The sequence below is a fragment of the Capra hircus genome, chromosome 6, assembly GCF_001704415.2.
Source record: "Capra hircus breed San Clemente chromosome 6, ASM170441v1, whole genome shotgun sequence".
In the NCBI taxonomy this organism is placed as follows: Eukaryota; Metazoa; Chordata; class Mammalia; order Artiodactyla; family Bovidae; genus Capra; species Capra hircus.
This window is the reverse complement of record NC_030813.1, coordinates 37,929,956-37,948,268: the sequence shown is the minus strand read 5'-3', so window position 1 is coordinate 37,948,268 and position 18,313 is coordinate 37,929,956. Positions and strand designations below refer to the sequence as shown.

Genomic DNA, 18,313 nt, shown 5'->3' with positions numbered 1-18,313 from the left:
TAAAAGTTTTTAAACATAGGAAAACACACTTATAAACTCATAGGAAATACAGTCATTATATGGTTCACACCTGTCGGACTAATAAGAATTCAAGTTGAACAACATAATCTTTCTCATGAGGCTGTAAGAAACAGGCACTCTCATGCATTCCTAAGGGGATACAAACTAGTAGAATCTTTATGGAGGGGAATTGGCAATGCATTTAACTCTTTGACTCAGCAATCTCATTTCAAAGAATTGAGCTTATAATTATACAAATATCAATGATACATATTCAAAGTTAATTCATCAGGGGTATTTATAATAGCAAGGAATTAGAAGTAACCCAAATGGATAACCAAATTATTGTACATCCATACAGTAGAAAACTTGAGTATTTGGAAAAGAGTGTGAGAAAGATCCCTTTATAGTGACATTTTCAGGTTTTATTGTTAGGAGGTAAGAGCAAGATACAGAATTGTGTGTGTATATATATATTTTTTATATACACAGATATATATATATATATGCATATATATATGTATTGTTTTGTATAAACAAAGCAGGAAAGATAAAACCTATAAGGGAATGAAGTAAATGAGATGGAGAGGGCTGAATAGAAGTGTTGTGGATGGACCTTTATATAGCTTTATATAAATGCTCAACAAACCCCAAAGGTTTTTAATTTTAAAAAATTAAAGCAGTCCCTAAAATATGAAAAAGAAAGTAACAAATGAGCATAGTTGCATCATGTTTTTAACAGTAATGTATTAACACTGAGAAAAGGATTCTGTCAGGTGACTTTACCCAATATTTTGACTGTACAGTTTTGGTGGAATATATTTTAAACATAAATGAGTACTTCAAAGAAATCCTAAAGTTCTTTTAGTAATGTTAGTAATGATATTGCCATTGTGTGTTATTTTGGATCTATAGGATAAATCAAATATATAATTACGTTATTATTTTAGAAAGCCAAGATTTTCAGGGTGAGAGTAGAAACAAACAAATTTAAAAATCAAAGAATTAAAAACCCTGTAAATTGCATACATGTATACTGAAAAGGGCTTCCCTGGTGATTCAGACAGTAAAGAGTCCACCTGCAGTGCAGGAGACCCAGGTTCAATCCTTGGGTCGGGAAGATCACTGGAGAAGGACATGGCAACCCATTCCAATATTCTTGCCTGGAGAATTCCATGGACAGAGCAGCCTGGTGGGCTACAGTTCCTGGGGTCACACAGAATGAGACACGACTGAGTGACTAATACACACAGATTGGAAATGTCATTGCAAACTCATGATTTTTTTTTTTTCATTTCAAAAATCTGTACACTTTTATGTATATGAATATTTCAGTACTGAAATAATTGCTTGACAGTTCAGTGACACTGAACTTGGGCCTAGATTGTGGTCTCTAAACATTATTTTCCTTTAAAGGAAAGTAGACCTCCTTGGGGAGAAGGCAATGGCACTCCACTCCAGTACTCTTGCCTGGAAAATCCCATGGATGGAGGAGCCCGGTGGGCTGCCATCTGTGGGGTCACACAGAGTCACACACGACTGAAGTGACTTAGCAGTAGCAGTAGCAGACCTCCTTGGAATCCAGATCTGGATCAGAAAATGTATAAGATGATCCTGGAACATCTGTGCCAACAAGCAAGGATATACCAAAGACCAATTTGTTAACCAAATACAGGAGGCAATGTTAAAGGTTCCCCATTGGCCAAATATGAGAACATTTAAGCCTCGAGAGGGAAAAACATTTTCAGCTGAAACATGTTGAATGTTTTAAAATCCACTAGATCTTGATAATGATTCCTCAAAGTCATTAGTCTACGCAGAGGAACATAGCATACCAGCTTATTACTTTGAAAATGAGCAGTTGCAGGAAAGAGTTTAGCATTTATTCTGCTTTTCTTTTACAAATTGTGTTTCAGGATAACCAAATTGCCTTCTTTTAGCAATTCTTAAGCAATTCTTAAGCAATTCTTAAGAATTTCAGTTAATAAATATGAAGACATGATAGACTTAAAATATTATTATTTTACAACTCCTAATAAGAAAACTGAATCAAAAGTATCATCAGAAGATAAAACTATTAGAGGAAAGATTCCTTGGGTAACTTTACAGTGGAGGGGTCAACCTATTGTCATCAGAATACAGTGATCACTTAAGCATCATTGGAAATACACTTAATATATCACTTGTGAAGTATTCTTGACAGAAGCGTCGAACATGACTCTAAGCAATTTTTTAGGTCAGTGGTTCTCAATAAAACTCTTTCTAGAGTACAGCAAGTCAAAATTAATAATAATATATTATTATTTGCCCTTTTCATAGTAGAGTAGGTAATAGAGTCAATCAGAGGCTGATTGATGTATGATTTCTGAACACAGTTTATACAGAAACATATATGAGAATCCAACTGTATTCTATAAAGCTAGACATTTAAAAGATTTACAAAATTATTTTTTAAACTTCTCACTTTATATCTAAAAATGTTTTTTCATTAAAATGTTATTATAATATTAGCATTTATGGTTATCAATTACAAATATTTTAAAACATCTCAGTTTAGCTTATAAATGTTAAGAAATAAAGTTTCTTAACCGAAACAGAGGTTCTTTGAGATCCACAGAGATTTTTAATGCTAAAGAGATTGTGAGATCCAAAAGTTTGAGAACCATTTGCTTTAAAACTTCAGGTTTGTCAGAATTATTAGGAAATAAAGTGAAAACAAATGACAATATAGAAAAGGAGAAAGAACAAACCATATTGTAAGATATTCTCTAGTAGAACTGATAACCTGGCTTCTAAAAGTCAGTATCATTATGTTTAAAAATGAGGCAAAGGGCTGCTATAAATTTTAAGAGACATAGCGTCAAGCATAACATAGCTCCTACTTTGAACATAGCGATTGTAAAAAGACACTTTGGCTTGCCTAGAGAATATTCAATACAAACTAAGTATAAGGTGATATCAAGGAATTGTTATGTAAGAAAATGTTCATATGTTTAAAGATGCTTCAGTTCAGTTCAGTCGCTCAGTCGTGTCCGACTCTTTGCCTCCCCGTGAATCAAAGATGCTTAAGAATATAGAAATGATGTGACAACTGGAATTAACTCTAAAATACTTAAGTAGATAATATAAATAGAGCAAGCATAGCAAAAATCTAGGTAATTGTATAAAGAGTGGATAGAAGGAATCATTCTATATTTTGCATGGTTAATGTGTATCAGTGAAATTTCTCTTTTGAAAAAGAGCAAATCTTCTCTAGACTTTTCCTAATCATTTATTCCAACATGATAGCCTCTTCCCACCTGCCATTGTTGTTCTTTCCTATTACTGTCTTTTATTTTCGTTATAGGCCTTATCATCTTGTGAATTTATTTTTTTAATTAATTGGAGGGTAATTGCAATATTATTTTATTGATTTATCTTTTCTTTGTCTGCTCTACTAGAATGTAAATTCTGTGAGAGCAGAAACATTTTCTATTGTACTCCCTACTGTTTCCTTTGTGCCATTTAGAAAACTGACTGGCATAACCATTCAATAAATATTAATAAAATGAATGAATTGTAAAGCTATGCATTGATCTTTTATTCATCCACCCAGAGTTAACTGCTGTGATTTTCAATCCTTCCAAATCATTTTCTGGAAAAAAAACACTCATATTTACACACTCTTACTCTCACTGTCTCCTCTCAGAGCTTATTCCCACAAATCATTCATTATATAATCCTCTGTAACTTGTATTTTTTAAATATTTTAAAACATCAATATATTTTAGCTGAATAGTATTCTGTTTCATGGAAGGATTACATTATACTTATCTTCAGATATACATGCTCAAGCTGAAATTGTGCACTGAATCTTAATTTTTACTTAGGACATACTCCTAGAAGTTGCTACTTAAAAGAGCATGCATAAAGCTGTTAGAAGTCAAGATAGTGGAGGTAGGTGTAAGTTAGTGACCAGAGGAGATACGATGGGGAGGGCTTCAGGTTGACTGTGGTGATCTAGTTGCTATTTACAGTGAAATGTTCAGAATTCATTGGACTGTGTACTTAGGTTCATTCTTGTTGTGAATGTAATATTTCAATAAAAATATTTTTAAAACTCCTAGATCACCTTTGGATGAGCATGATAAGGACTAGCAAATCTAAAGTTTTCCAGTATAATATTATTGTAATAAGTATACATGCCACATCTTTAAAGTTTGGTCGAAGGTTAAACTTACAGAGTACACACTGTAACACTTGGTATAAACAAAGAATGTGTTTTACAAAATATTTTTCAAGGTGTTGACTTTGAAGCCTTTTGACTTTGGTTTGATACTTAAAGGAATAAGTGAAGAAAGAAAAAAGAACTGCAATGAAATTCTAAAATGGCTTAGGGTGGAAGTGCTGAAACCTTGTTTAATTTTACCAGTAATATTTCCTAATTAAGGTTAGTAGTATTATTTTTTACATCCTAAATTTATTATAAGAACTTTTTCCTGATTTATTTTGTCCTTTGTCATATTAGTAAATAGTAGGTGAATGAATTCTATGAGATTTCAGCTGTGTAGGCACTAAATAAAACACATCAAAAAAGCAGTAACTCTTCCCTTTTAAAAAGTATGTTTGATGTGCAGAAGGCGGCAAATGAAGGATGGAAAAACCAATATTAAAGTTTAATTGATATCCTGCCCTAATGCTATCTTGATTATTTCTCCTATGACTCTGAAACTTTAACTCAATGGTTAAACAAGTAACAAAAACAATTTAAAAATAAAATTTGGATAAACTCAACTGATTGCTTTTATAGTTTGGTATTTTATTGATAAGTTTGTGGAGTTTCTTCATTAATATATATGCTCATTATTGTAAACTTGGGGAAAAGAGAAAATTAGCAAAATTATATTGTGTGAATATTTATATATATATATAGTGCAAATATTTTGGGATTCCCTGGTGGCTCAGACAGTAAAGTGTCTGCCTGCAATGCGGGAGACCCAGGTTCAATCCCTGAGTCGGGAAGATCCCCTGGAGAAGGAAATGGCAACCCACTCCAGTACTCTTGCCTAGAAAATTCCATGGATTGGAGGACCCTGGTGGGCTACAGTCCATGGGGTTGCAAAGAGTTGGACATGACTGAGCGACTTCACTTCAGTGCAAATATTTATATATATTTGTGCTTATATATATTTGAGATTTTTGGTATACCTTTGTACATAAAAGCATTTTCTTGTTAAATGCTGTTTTCTTAAGATAGATGTTTAGAGGAGTGTGAACATTTTTAAGATTTTTGATAGCATATTACTAGATTATTTCCAAAAGTGTTGTGCTTTTCAGCTGGTTATGTGTGATGGTAGCAAATTTATTACATCATTACCATTGTAACTTGACTTTTTGAAACATTACACAGGTTAGATATTGTAGTTTAATAGAGTAATCAGAGTCTGGAATAACTACCTGAGTTTGAATGACAGTAAGTGTAAGTGTGTGACCCTGGGCAAGATAATTAACCTCTATTTCACTTTCAGTTTTATCATTAAAAATTGCAAATTAAAAAAATTTGTTTGTATATTGGGACATGTGAGCCCTACGTGGAGTTAAGACATATAATGCTCTTAGAGTAACACTCGAAAAATATTATAGTTTTGTATATGTAGATTTTTGTAAGTTCTATTTTCTAGAAACCAGTTAAATATAAATTATTTATATTTGAAATCAGGGGAATCTTCTAGAGAGTACAGTAGGGAAAAACAAGAAAGATCTGAAGGCTGACTAGAACAGTACATCAAGGGGCTAAAAGGAAGACCTATTTAAGGAGAGATAAGAAATGATCAAAGATATAAAGTAGAAATAGTGTTCAGATATTTATTAAAACTATTAACATAGATTTGCATCAAACATCTTAAAATGTTAAATAGCATTGATTTGGAAGAAAGTTTGTGCTGGTGATTAGTGTTATTATGAAATTTAACTTGGAATATTTTTCCCTTGTTCAAACAGCATAAAATGTGCATGATAGTTTGTCATTAAAATTCATTTGCCTTCATATACTAAATTTGATTCATACTTATATCTTTAATATTGATGATAATGTATTATTGAAGGTCTTTTAAACTCATATTCATTCTCAGTATGGCAACTGGAGATCAGTAGTATCATGATGAGTTGATAAATACGTTTTTAACACACTTAATATTAAGTGGTTAATGATCAACAGTCTTAAGATTTCTGAAGAAAAATCTGTTATTGTTAGAACCTAATGAATATAGAAATAGATTATTAAAAATCATTCTGAACCTCTAACTGAATGGAGTTTCTCTGTGTGTAAAACTAACTTCTATCCCATATAAGATACCAGCTTCCTGACTGTGCGGTCATTTTCGATTGGCTGAACAAAGTTCTTTGATTTCATGATAATTTTGTCAGTTTTGTCAGTCAGGGTCTGCTATATGCAGGGTTGATGTGACAGAACTGGGCAAGCCATTGCTGAGTCAGTGAATTGGTGTTTGCTGAGGTACTATTCATTTCAGGCCTTGCTTAGAAGTTTAGTGAGAAAATCAGCCAAATAAATACACTTAATTAGATATAAATTATAAATAGATCCTAAAAATAGTTAACTAATTCCCCACAGTACTATTGAAGTTCAGATGCTAAACTTGGCAAGTTATAACAACACATTATAAATGCATAAATACAAATAGAAGCATACAAAGAATACTATGGGAATATGAAAGAAGGTGGGGGGTAAATTAGGAAAATCTTCTTTGAGGGGATGATGCTGAAGTGATATGTAGCCTGGCCAAGAGAGCATAGAGTGTACTTAGACGAATGGACAGAGGGCAGGTAAGGGATGAGAAAGAATAGTGCCCTTGGAGGAGTGAAAGATCTGTATTATGTGGATCGCATTTATCTTCTTTTTACAGATTATTTGTCAGGTATTTGCAGGAGAATACAGAACTGAGAACAGTTTGTAAACAGAAATCCAAACCTTGGTTTTGGAATGTGAATTCTAAAAAAATTAACCCAATAAAATGTTAATACTCAAGAAGTAGGTTAATTTGTTCATGGTTTCAATTTTTCAAATGCTAATTTATTTTTAAAGTTATCTGGTAGTGTCATGTATTTAACAATTACCTGACCTTACACCAGCCTCTCTCTAATTCTGTATCTTTAGCATTAATGTTTGATGAGAAATAGTTAATCGTGTTAATGTTCAGACTACAACCAGTAAATGGAAATAATTTGTTTATTATTTGGAAAATGTTCATACATAGAGCAAAATGCAATATAATAATCATGTTCCTGTCACCTAGAACTAATAAATGTGTTACTTGATCATATTTACTTCTAGTATGTTTTCTCTTAAGGAACTGTTCATTCTTTTGTTTATCCTTGAGAGCTACCTCTGATAATATGTACTTGTGCATTTTTAAGCAAAACAGTTGTGTGTCCTTTAGATATCCACATAAACACATATATCAAATGTACTCTTATTAATTTACTCCTGCAACTTGCTTTTCTTACTTATCAGATTAGAAAAAATTAAAAATCTCAACACCAAGTGTTGTCAGGGTTGTGGAAAAAAATTTTAGTAATATCTACAGAAGTTCAAAATGTATACTGTCCAGCACTGGCATTCCTAGGTGTGCATCTTAGAAAAATTCTTACACATGAATACTAGAAAACATTTAGTAGTATTTTCACTTCAGAATTGTTTGTAACAGTGAAAAACTGAAGCAACCTAAGAACCTACCAATAGGTGAATGGTTAAATAAATTTCAGTCTCTTTCTGTGCTCTACTTACTTCATATTGCCTTGCAGCGTTTAGCATAATAGATGTTTAGTTTTTATCCATCAAGTTAATTATTAGTACTTTGAATGTGTACACACAAAACAATCTAGTTATGACGTGACATCTTCATTATGAAGGAGTGATACTGATAAATGTAAATCAGCAGCAGGAGCAAGAAAATGCCCTTTTTGCCATTCCTGATTTTTTTTTTTTGTCTCAGTCCTGGTTCCCAAGCTGTTTTTCCCCTTCTTTTTTTGTTTTTCAAACAATCCTGGGGGTATTTATCATTTTTCTAGCTCTTGATCTGCAGCCTTTATGATGGAAAAAGAAATTGATACCAGCAAAATACTTGAGGTGACAAACTGCTAATAAAAAATGAAATCTTTTTTATAAGTAACATGGGCAGCCTAGTTATGGAAGAAGAGGTTAAGGAAAAGAAAAATGTTTCTTATCTGCGTCACTGTTTAGAGTTCCTAAAGAAAGTGAATCAGATATATAGTCCTGATTTGAATAGTTTCTCTTAAAGATAAAACAGATCTTAAATCTAGTTCCTCCTCAAGACTGAAATCAGCTACCAAACCAGCAGTCAAGGAGCAGTCCAAAAAGAACAAGAATACCTTTTTGCCCTAGCTTGGGAGCTACCTGTGACTCAGGCAGTTAAGATTCAGCGTGCAGTGCAAGAGACCCCGGTTCAATCCCTGGGTCAGAAAGATACCCCAGAGAAGGAAATGACAGCCCACTCCAGTATTCTTGCCTGGAAAAGTCCTATGGACGGAGGAGCCTGGTGGGCTCTAGTCTGTGGGGTCAAAAAGAGTCAGACACGACTGAGTGGCTAACAGTTTCAGTTACAGGGAGCTACAGCCTAGTTAGCACAGTTAATGTAAAGGAGAGAGAGGAAGAGTTCTCAGCACCTCCCTTTCTTATTTATAGTTAGTGGACTAATTAACCTTAATCATATCAAAAGTGTAGAACTTACAGTTGGAGAAATTCATTAATTTATTCTGGAACATTGACAAGGGATAACACTTATGAAGACTGTGTTTTATATGCTATGACTTACGTAAATCTATTTTTGTTTATGAAATATGTCAGAATTCCTGATCTTGAGTAATTCAGTCTTTTGGGAAAAAAAGATTCGTAACTCAAAAATTGCATGAGTGTGCCATTAAGTTTTATAGGATGCTGTTGACAAGGGTGACATTAAGCTTCTACTTGGCTGGGGCGGGGGTGGGTCTGAATCTTTAAAAAAGAGTGGAAAGAGCATTCTAGGCAGAGGGAACCATGCACTGGATGTTTTAGAGACCCGACACCACATAGCATTTTTGATGAATTGCGCATGGCTCAATTGTTCAGGAAGTATGAACATTGAGATGAGTTGTTGACTAAGCATAAGATTGAGCTGAATGGATAAACTGGGGCATTTATTAGGTAAAGAGATCAAAAGATACTTCACTTAATAATTTTTAAGGTAGCATGTACCATATACTTGTCTGCCCAGTCTTTTTATCTCAATCTAGGCTTTGTAACCTCTAGCAATAACTGAATTTCTACTTCTGAATTCTTTTCAGCAAATACCTAACCGAACACTTACTGTGTATCAGCCACTGTTGTAGGGAATGGGGCTACATCAGTAAGTAGACAGATTTTCTGCCCTCATGTAGCATATTGTCTGGTGGCTAATACTAGTAAGTAAATAAAGAACTAAATTATGGCCTGCTAACTGCTAAATAATATAGGTAAGTGTTGCAAGTATAGGAACCTACAATAATGACAACAAAGTTCAAGTTGTGTCTTGAATGATGGGTAAGATTTGGTGCTTCCCAGGTGGCACTAGTGATTAAAAAAAAAACTTGCTTGCTTGCCTGCCAATGTAAGAGACCTGGTTTGATCCTGGCTCAGGAAGGTCTGGTTTGATCCTTCCTGGAGAAGGAAATGGCAACCCAACTCCAGAATTCTTGCCTGGAGAATCCCACGGACAGAAGAACCTGGTGGGCTACAGGCTATAGGGTCGCACAGAGTTGGACATGACTAAAGCAGCTTAGCACACACGCACAGGATGAATGTGAGGATAGAAGGAGGAGAGGATTAGGAGACTTCTAGGCAGAGGAAACTAATTGAAAGTGTGAAAACCCAAAGGTGAGAAATAGCATATCAATTTCCCAACAGGTTTCTCTGTTCCCCCCACAGCAGATTAATCCTTTAAAAAAATTAAAATTGTCAGTCTTATGTTTAGAATCCTCCAGTGGTTTATTGTGTCTTTCAAAATAAAATTCAAGTTCCTTGCCATTGTCTACAAAGCGCTATATGATCTGCCTGGTTTTTGATCTTAGCTCACTGAGTCTGGCTTATTCCATTGCAGTCATCCTGGCCTCTTTGCTATTCCTCAAATTCCAGATATGATTCTATATCATAGCCTTTGCACAAACTGATCCTTCTATAAGCTTTCCCCCAGATAATCTGCTTGGTTGTTACCTTCACTTTGTTCAGGACAGTGTTCAAGTCAAAGGAGGCCTGAATTGATAATACTCAATAAAACAGCAGCTGCCTTAAGCCTACTCTCATTGCTTTTATCAGCTCACTCTGCTTTATTTTTCCTAAGAAGCACATATCATCAGCCTGAAATATGGTTGTGGTGGTGGTGGTGGTGTATGAATTATCTAACTAGATTGTTAAGAACCATGAGGAGGTATTTATGCATTTTTAATTACTGCTTTCCAAATTCCAGCAGTGCTTTGCACATAATTGAATTATTTTTAAACATAGATAAATTTTTTGGTATAATTTGTAAAACGTGGATTTTTCTTGAAACGATTTCTTACAGCTTTTTCAGTTTTTTAGCTATCAGAAACATTCACCATATGTATTGATGTATTTTAAATTCAGTTTATTTTTATTCCTGATTTTGAAGTTTATCAGATTAACAACATATCTGAGTCACTTGAAGTTTTGTCTATCTAAATCAGTATTATAATAATAATAACTACATTTTAGTAAGAAATACATAGGCAGTTGTTTTCTAACAAGCTACTTTTTCCTAAAATGTTATTTTATTGTGTCATCATCTAATCACAGATATAACCACAATATGTTACATAGTCAGTGATTCAGCTGTTGTACATTTTAGTTATTTAAAACAGTAAAATTTTATACTGTGAGCTCTGAAAAATACACTGGTTGAGCATAGAATCATAGATTACCTAAAGTATGTTTTCCGCATATTAATAGTCCTAGTAAATGCTAATTATCATTCTCTTATTCATCCTTATATTTTCTATGCTCTCGGTTTTGTTAAACATACATTATGCCCACTTTCTCAAAGCATCATCTGGGCAGCCTTGAATAGAAAACAGTCATGTTTTTTATTGAATAAGCAATCAAGTGACTCTTCACTGCAGAAGAGAAAGGTGAACAAGGGTGGATTTTAAACAATTTTTATCTAATTTCTTCATATCACGGCAATGCCAGCTCTTCCTCTGTTCTTTTTTCCTATGTAGTGCCTTCCCAGTCATGTTCTGTTGCTAAAACCACAAGATGAGTTGGTAATGGCCACATATTAAATACCAGTGTTAATTTTTAGGTCATTAATTAGTAGATCATCAAAATATGAAATGTTATGATGTAAGGATTACCTATCTGTCACAAATATAAAGTTTTTTCTCTTGCAAAAATTATAGGGGATGGAGTGTTAGATCTCTCTACAAAGAAAACCAGCATAAAATCTGAAGAGTCATCCATATGTGATCCTTCTTCTGAAAATTCAGTGGCTGGGTAAGCAATATCTAGGAAATATAATTTAGCATTAATATAAAATTATGCAGAGAACTCTTCATACTACTCTGAATAGACTGACATATATAGTTTTCTTCCAGAATTTTTGTCACTCATAAATGTGTGTCTTTCATACCTTTCATTTGTCCTTTCTCTTTCTTTTTTATTCTTTCTGTTAAAGAAAAGTTATCAGAACAATCACCAAACTTTAGTTCATGTTACTAAAATGAACTACCAGCTTAATCATAGAATACAAACTAAGAAGCAGGACAAGTAGAGAATTTTAAATTCAGTGTTTAGGAGGCAGTTCTAAGGAAAATATGTAATTTCACTATTTAATTTTTTAAACAATCAACTAGTTTTAAAAGTACTATACTTACTAATTCTTATAACTAATTTACAGTGCTTAAGGGTTTTTCATTGTGTTTCAGGTGTGGTGGCAGACTTAATATATCTAGTAATCACCACAGAAAGTCCTTTCATGCTTTGAAAGCTGTTTAATTAATTAAATCATTAATAATGAAGTGCTGTTCTGTTGGATTTTTGGAATTTAAGGGGGGTAACTTTTGCATCTTCCATTAACAATTTGCATAGGAAGCTTTTTAGTAACATTTAAATCTCAGATACAGAGTGTAATTTTTTTCAACTAAGGCTGTAATAGCTTTTTGAGTCATAAGGTATAAAGAACTTTCTGTTAAAGAAACTTTGAAAGTTATAATGATACATTCAAAATAGAAATAACATGTATAAAATCTAAAAGTATTTTACCCAATATAACATATCTACTTGGTTCAAATTTTAAGTTTTTATCTAGAGAAAAATATGGGGTGTTTGTGTTTGGAAATATTCTTACTGCTACGAATTTCCTTAAAGGGGTTGACTCTTTTATTACTTGTTTAGCGGTAACGTCACATTTCTACTAACAAAAACTCCTTTAGGATTTGGGTATTTTATATAATGGAACTCTAATTGTAAAAAAAACTATGTGTTGCTCTACCAGCATCTGTCAGAGGAATAGCAACATCATGAGAATATTTTTACAAATACTGAGTTAGGATTTTATGTTCTTGGAAGGTCTGCCCCTTGAGGCCACCGTATGATTGACACATTGTCCTACCAGGACTGTAGCGTTTGCTTTGATAAGGAGTAACTACTACATCTCACAGACTTAAAAAGTGATGTTACCTAAGCAAGGAGTATAATAAAGGAGTGGACCCTCCCCTTCCATAGCTGTGTGAGAGTCTCTCATGCATCAGTTTACCATCGTTTCATTCCATCCATCCAGGAGACTACACAGAAACAGAGAGGACTATGTGGAAAGAAGTGCTGAGTTTGCAGATGGTTTGCTCTCAAAAGCTTTGAAAGACATTCAGTCTGGAGCACTGGACATAAATAAAGCAGGCATACTTTATGGCATACCTCAAAAAACTTTACTTCTCCACTTAGAAGCCTTACCAGCAGGGAAGCCTGCATCTTTTAAAAACAAAACTCGAGATTTCAATGATAGTTACTCATATAAAGACAGTAAAGAAACTTGTGCAGTGCTGCAAAAAGTAGCCTTGTGGGCAAGAGCTCAAGCAGAGCGCACAGAAAAAAGTAAACTCAATCTACTTGAAACCTCAGAATTAAAATTCCCAACAGCTTCCAGTTACCTCCATCAGTTAACTCTACAGAAAATGGTTACTCAATTTAAAGAAAAAAATGAAAGCCTACAATATGAAACACATCCTACTGTACAGTTAAAAATTCCTCAGCTACGAGTAAGTTCTGTTTCAAAACCACAACCTGATGGTCCTGGTCTGCTGGATGTTATGTATCAAGTTTCCAAAACCTCTCCAGTCCTTGAAGGATCAGCCCTCCAAAAACTGAAAAATATACTCCCTAAACAGAACAAAATAGAATGTTCTGGGCCTGTAACTCACTCAAGTGTTGACTCTTACTTTCTACATGGGGACCTCTCTCCTTTGTGTCTTAATTCTAAAAATGGAACAGTTGATGGAACCTCTGAAAATACTGAAGATGGATTGGATCGAAAAGATAATAAGCAGCCCAGGAAAAAACGTGGCCGTTATCGGCAATATGATCATGAAATAATGGAAGAGGCTATTGCAATGGTAATGAGCGGAAAAATGAGTGTTTCCAAAGCACAAGGAATTTATGGGGTACCTCACAGCACTTTAGAATACAAGGTAAAAGAAAGATCTGGAACACTGAAGACTCCTCCGAAGAAGAAACTCCGATTACCAGACACTGGGTTATATAATATGACAGATTCAGGGACTGGCAGCTGCAAAAACAGCAGCAAGCCTGTGTAGATTACTTGTTAGGAAAACGTTTGTATGTGTGTATATGCGTGAGTGCGTGTATGTGTGTTTGCGTGTGTATGTGCACAGGTGTGTTTTTGTGTGTCTATACACACATGTGGGAATTACAGATGCTCACTCTGACAGGAGACATGAAATTTTACAGTTCAAAAACCACTTACATGCCTTTTGAAAAAAAGTTTTATTCAGGGTTTTCACTGTGGACAGAATTATATAGTTGCTTACTTAATTCTGATAGTTTGTATTTAATCCTTGTATAAATAGGTGAAAAAGATTCAGGTTTTCTTTAGTAGTCAATAGCATAAAGCATTGTGGGAAAACAAGTAACTGTCAAGTGAAATATTTTTATTGGTGAAAGACCACTCCAGCCATTCAGTTGAACCATCTTCTAATGGAAATATGATATTACTAGTTTGTAAGCATTTTTGCATAACATACTTACATTTATTGTAAGTATATGAAACAACCAATCAAAGTTTAAACAGACAGCTATCTCCACACTAATAAAAATTAATATATACAGTATTAGTACACTACAGTGCATTCTATGAAATACGAAATGCACTCAAGTGCATCCATCAGAAATAGAAAACCTTAAATGATATGTATAATGAAATTTAATATTTATCATTTAATAGTTGATTTAGCAGGAAGTTGGGGTTTATAAGGTATATACTTTTAAAAAAACTGACACATAGTTAACCCCAGCAGCTATAGAATCCTGTAATGTAAGATGGAATACTAAGAACAAAAAGTAATTTAAATTTAATTATTAAAATAATTTAATTTTGTTTTTCATTTGAAAAATAAGCTAATGTGTAAGGCTAGAAAAGAAAGTTGGAATGCAACTTAGAGCATGTTTATAATGTGCACAGAAAAGCTTGAGAATGATAATTTTGGTTTAAATGTGCTGGTTAGTTGATGTTATGACTACTTTAAATTTTAAGGATTGTGACACACTCCTACTATTGAAAAACCTCAGTGTAACTTTAATATATTTGCTGCTGTGACATTTCAAAACATTTTCAGTTTATCAAAATGAATTACAGATTTCATTTTGGTGGGCGATACATTATCATTTTGCTAATAACCAAATTTGCAGTTTGTTCAGGGTCTTGAATAGATTTACAAATATTTAACACTGAAGCTGTTTTGAACTTTCAGTAATGTAAACTCTCTACTAATTAGGTAGGTAGAAGCTGGGCAGTGCATTTTAACTTTTACTAGACTCATGAGAAAGACCAGTAATTTTGTATAGCAGTTTTAAAATGTGTTTCAGAGTATCCATGTTGGATTTATGGAGTATGCAGTTTTAGTGGTAAAATGTTATAAAGCATGTGCCTCCATAGAAAGAATGGGGATTTGCTTCATAAATACAAAATTCTTCGAGTGCCCCTTTTCTCTGTTAAAATTCAGGTTCTGATCATTTTTTCTAAGCCAGTTTTCCTAAGTCCAAAAGGAATACTTAAAGCTGAATTTAAAAAATAAGTGCACCTTGTCAAATACATGTGTTTTTACACTTGTGTTTGTGTGTATCTAATAATCATATGTACATATAATACTAAAGAGATTTTCAGCTATTACATTTAAAAACTGCTTACATATGTTTAAAGAAACTGAAGAGTAGGAAACTACACAACCAAGTAGTTATTTGGTCTCTCAGATCTATACTGAACCCTCTTCAGTTATTAAAGTTACTTGCATACTAGGATATGAATCCTCTTGCTCTTTTTTTTCCCCCAAGAAATTATACATAATAGATTGCAAAACAGCAGATGTCAGGGTCATCTTTCTTTTTAAAGAATTAAGCCATATTTTGTGAGGGCCAGAACTTGGATTATTTAATATATTTCCCCTCCCCCCCATTGAAAAACGAAGTTAAAGTAAATGTTTCAACACAATTTTATTGACCTCTTTATACAGAACTTTACCTGCAAAAATTGGGGGGTTTGAATGCATTACATAATATTTATATTGTATTGAGCTTTTTTATTCCTCACACTATATTTACATTAATAAATTGATTGAGAAGTTTATAGTAAAGGGATACTTACAGAACACTTTTATATCATTTAAAAGATGACCTGACCAAAAACTTTACAGGATTCATAAAATCAGGGATCATTTTGCTATTGACTTCACAGTGATCAGTAGTTTTATAGGTAATATTATAGTTAATTTGCAGCATTTTAGTACTCGTATTATTTATTTTTGGTCAGAAATAGTAAATTAAATATTTTTTGATAGCTTATAGGTAATGATCAACCCATAACTTTAAAAAGAAACAAAATGTTTCTAATTATTGAGTTAACTTTTGATTATACAAACTAGGAAACGCAGGGAAATTTATGGGTTCCCCTTCTCCCCAATGATTCTATTAAGGTATTCTTTATGTTTAACTTTCAAAGTACTTTATAAATTTAGTTACCAGTTACTACTTGTTAATTGACAATTTTCTGAAAAATCCAGTTTCAGCAGACTTTTAGTGAAGGTGAAAGCAATCCTTATGTGCTTTCTACTTATTTGAATGTTCCTCAAGTATTTTATATTAAAAAAAAAAAGAAGGAAAAGAAAAAACAGTGCCTCTGTTTTTAGAAAACTACTGCTCAGTAAAGTTGTTTAAACCATTTCTGGTAGCTAATGACAATTTTATATTAAATTGTATACTAACTTTAGTGAGACTGATTTTTTTAGTTGTTTACAGTACAAATACTTGTATTTGTTCTTTAATTACAGTATTTTCATTGTCGCAGTAATTTAGTAAAACTCTGTGGCTGCCTTGATTTTGACAGATTTTGTTAATATAAACTGATTGTTAGGCAATTAGTTATATTTATGCATAAATCAATTGCACTATAATTCATGAATTATTTATTACAATATTTTCTAATGAATTCATGTATCTGTCTTGTGTTGTAAATGTACTGTAATTCTGTTTCTACTTTGTGTTGTTATATATCTAAATCTGATTGTATGAATTTTAATTGTTCAGTTAACGTGTTTCTAGGTTGTAATTTGTAGTAAAGCACTTCAATGCTTTTGCACTTAAATTTACAACACTGTTGGTGTGTGATTGATTTACTCATTCATTCAGTAAAAGAAAAAAAGAAAAGAAAAGAAAAAACTTGACTACACTGACTTATTTGATTCACTCTAGGAAGCAATTTTTTAAATATCAATAATAGAAATTGACTTTTTCTACAGACAACTCTCAGCAACAAAGCTTATAATGGGAAAAATGGATAGAAACTTACCAAAAAATAAGCAGGATGTGTTTGTTTATAAATCAAAGAAAAATTAGAAAAAATTTTAGCACGAAAAGCAGTGGAGCTGTGAAACATACAATTTTAGAATCTTTATGTAGTTAAGTGAGTAAATTCTAGATTGGAGGCTTATGTGTATTCAACTATTTATTCATACATTCGGTTTTTCTTTGAGATTCTAACATACAAAAAATACAGAAATGAAAATAATTAAAGCCAAATAAGTATATTATAGAATTTTCTAATTTGAGAACTTTGTTATCTAATATCTGAGAGAGATGTATAAAATCCTAATATCTGAATATCTAATTAGTAACTTTTTGAAGCTGTTCTTCCTATGACATTAGAACAAAATTATTGGCCCCTATGATATTGTTGAGATTTTTGAAGTTCCACTATTAAAAATAATCAATTGAATAAGAAATTCTTAAAGTATAGACTTCTTGGAATGTCAAAAGAAAACCATAAAAATCTTTCAGTGATTTTCAAAATAACACTAATCATTAATTTTGATTAGTTCTGCTCTAGACTACTAATGGAAAACATCATTTGAGCATTTCAGGAACTGTTACGAGAGCATAGTAATGTTTAAAAAATAGATAGTCTTTTTCTAAATTTGCAAAATTTGCTTTGGTGTTTTTGCTGCTACTCAAACAACAGAGTTTTATAAAATGTAGATACAACATTGCCTACTTATCTGTGGAACAGGTTAAGCCAGTTTTAGGCAGTATTTTTATGAGAAGCATGTAAAATCTCTCTTTAGTCACAGATACGTTTAATAGGCCATAATATAACTTTTAAACAAACGTGTTGGAAATGGATCTGTCAGAACTTTTGGGATTTTCTTTTGCTTGTGTGAAAATTTTAGTTTTTTATTTACTGGGAAAGAATATAATACCACTTATACCCTCTTATTGATAGTTAACATTTACCTGTGCCTTTATTCTCTATATATGTTTTCTGAGTTATACAGTAGTGAATCTTTGGAGTCAGTTCAATCATTTTATACTCTAACCATGAAAAATTTACAAAAAATTATTTTCCAAAGGGAAGGGATACCGAGGTCATGTCCTGTCTTCATCTGTCTAGAGATGACAGTAGACTTAAAATTTTTTATTGTAATTTCATCTCTTCTCTCTGTTCGGTAACTTCTTTATGTTAAATCCCATGCTAGTTTTACTAGCAAA

The 18,313-nt window shown here is 32.8% G+C and overlaps 1 protein-coding gene across 5 annotated transcripts in view; it reads left to right on the top strand.

The window, feature by feature from the left end:
• LCORL (ligand dependent nuclear receptor corepressor like) overlaps positions 1-18,313 on the top strand; it is a 164,662-nt gene that overhangs the window by 120,744 nt on the left and 25,605 nt on the right. For 4 of the 5 annotated variants that reach the window (XM_018049326.1, XM_018049322.1, XM_018049324.1 and 1 more), the window contains one exon: positions 11,446-11,539. In XM_018049326.1, coding sequence (XP_017904815.1) covers positions 11,446-11,539 — 94 coding nt within the window. Of the gene's footprint in view, positions 1-11,445; positions 11,540-12,824; positions 16,988-18,313 lie in introns of those variants that run through there. The other variant, XM_018049325.1, reaches the window with a different exon arrangement.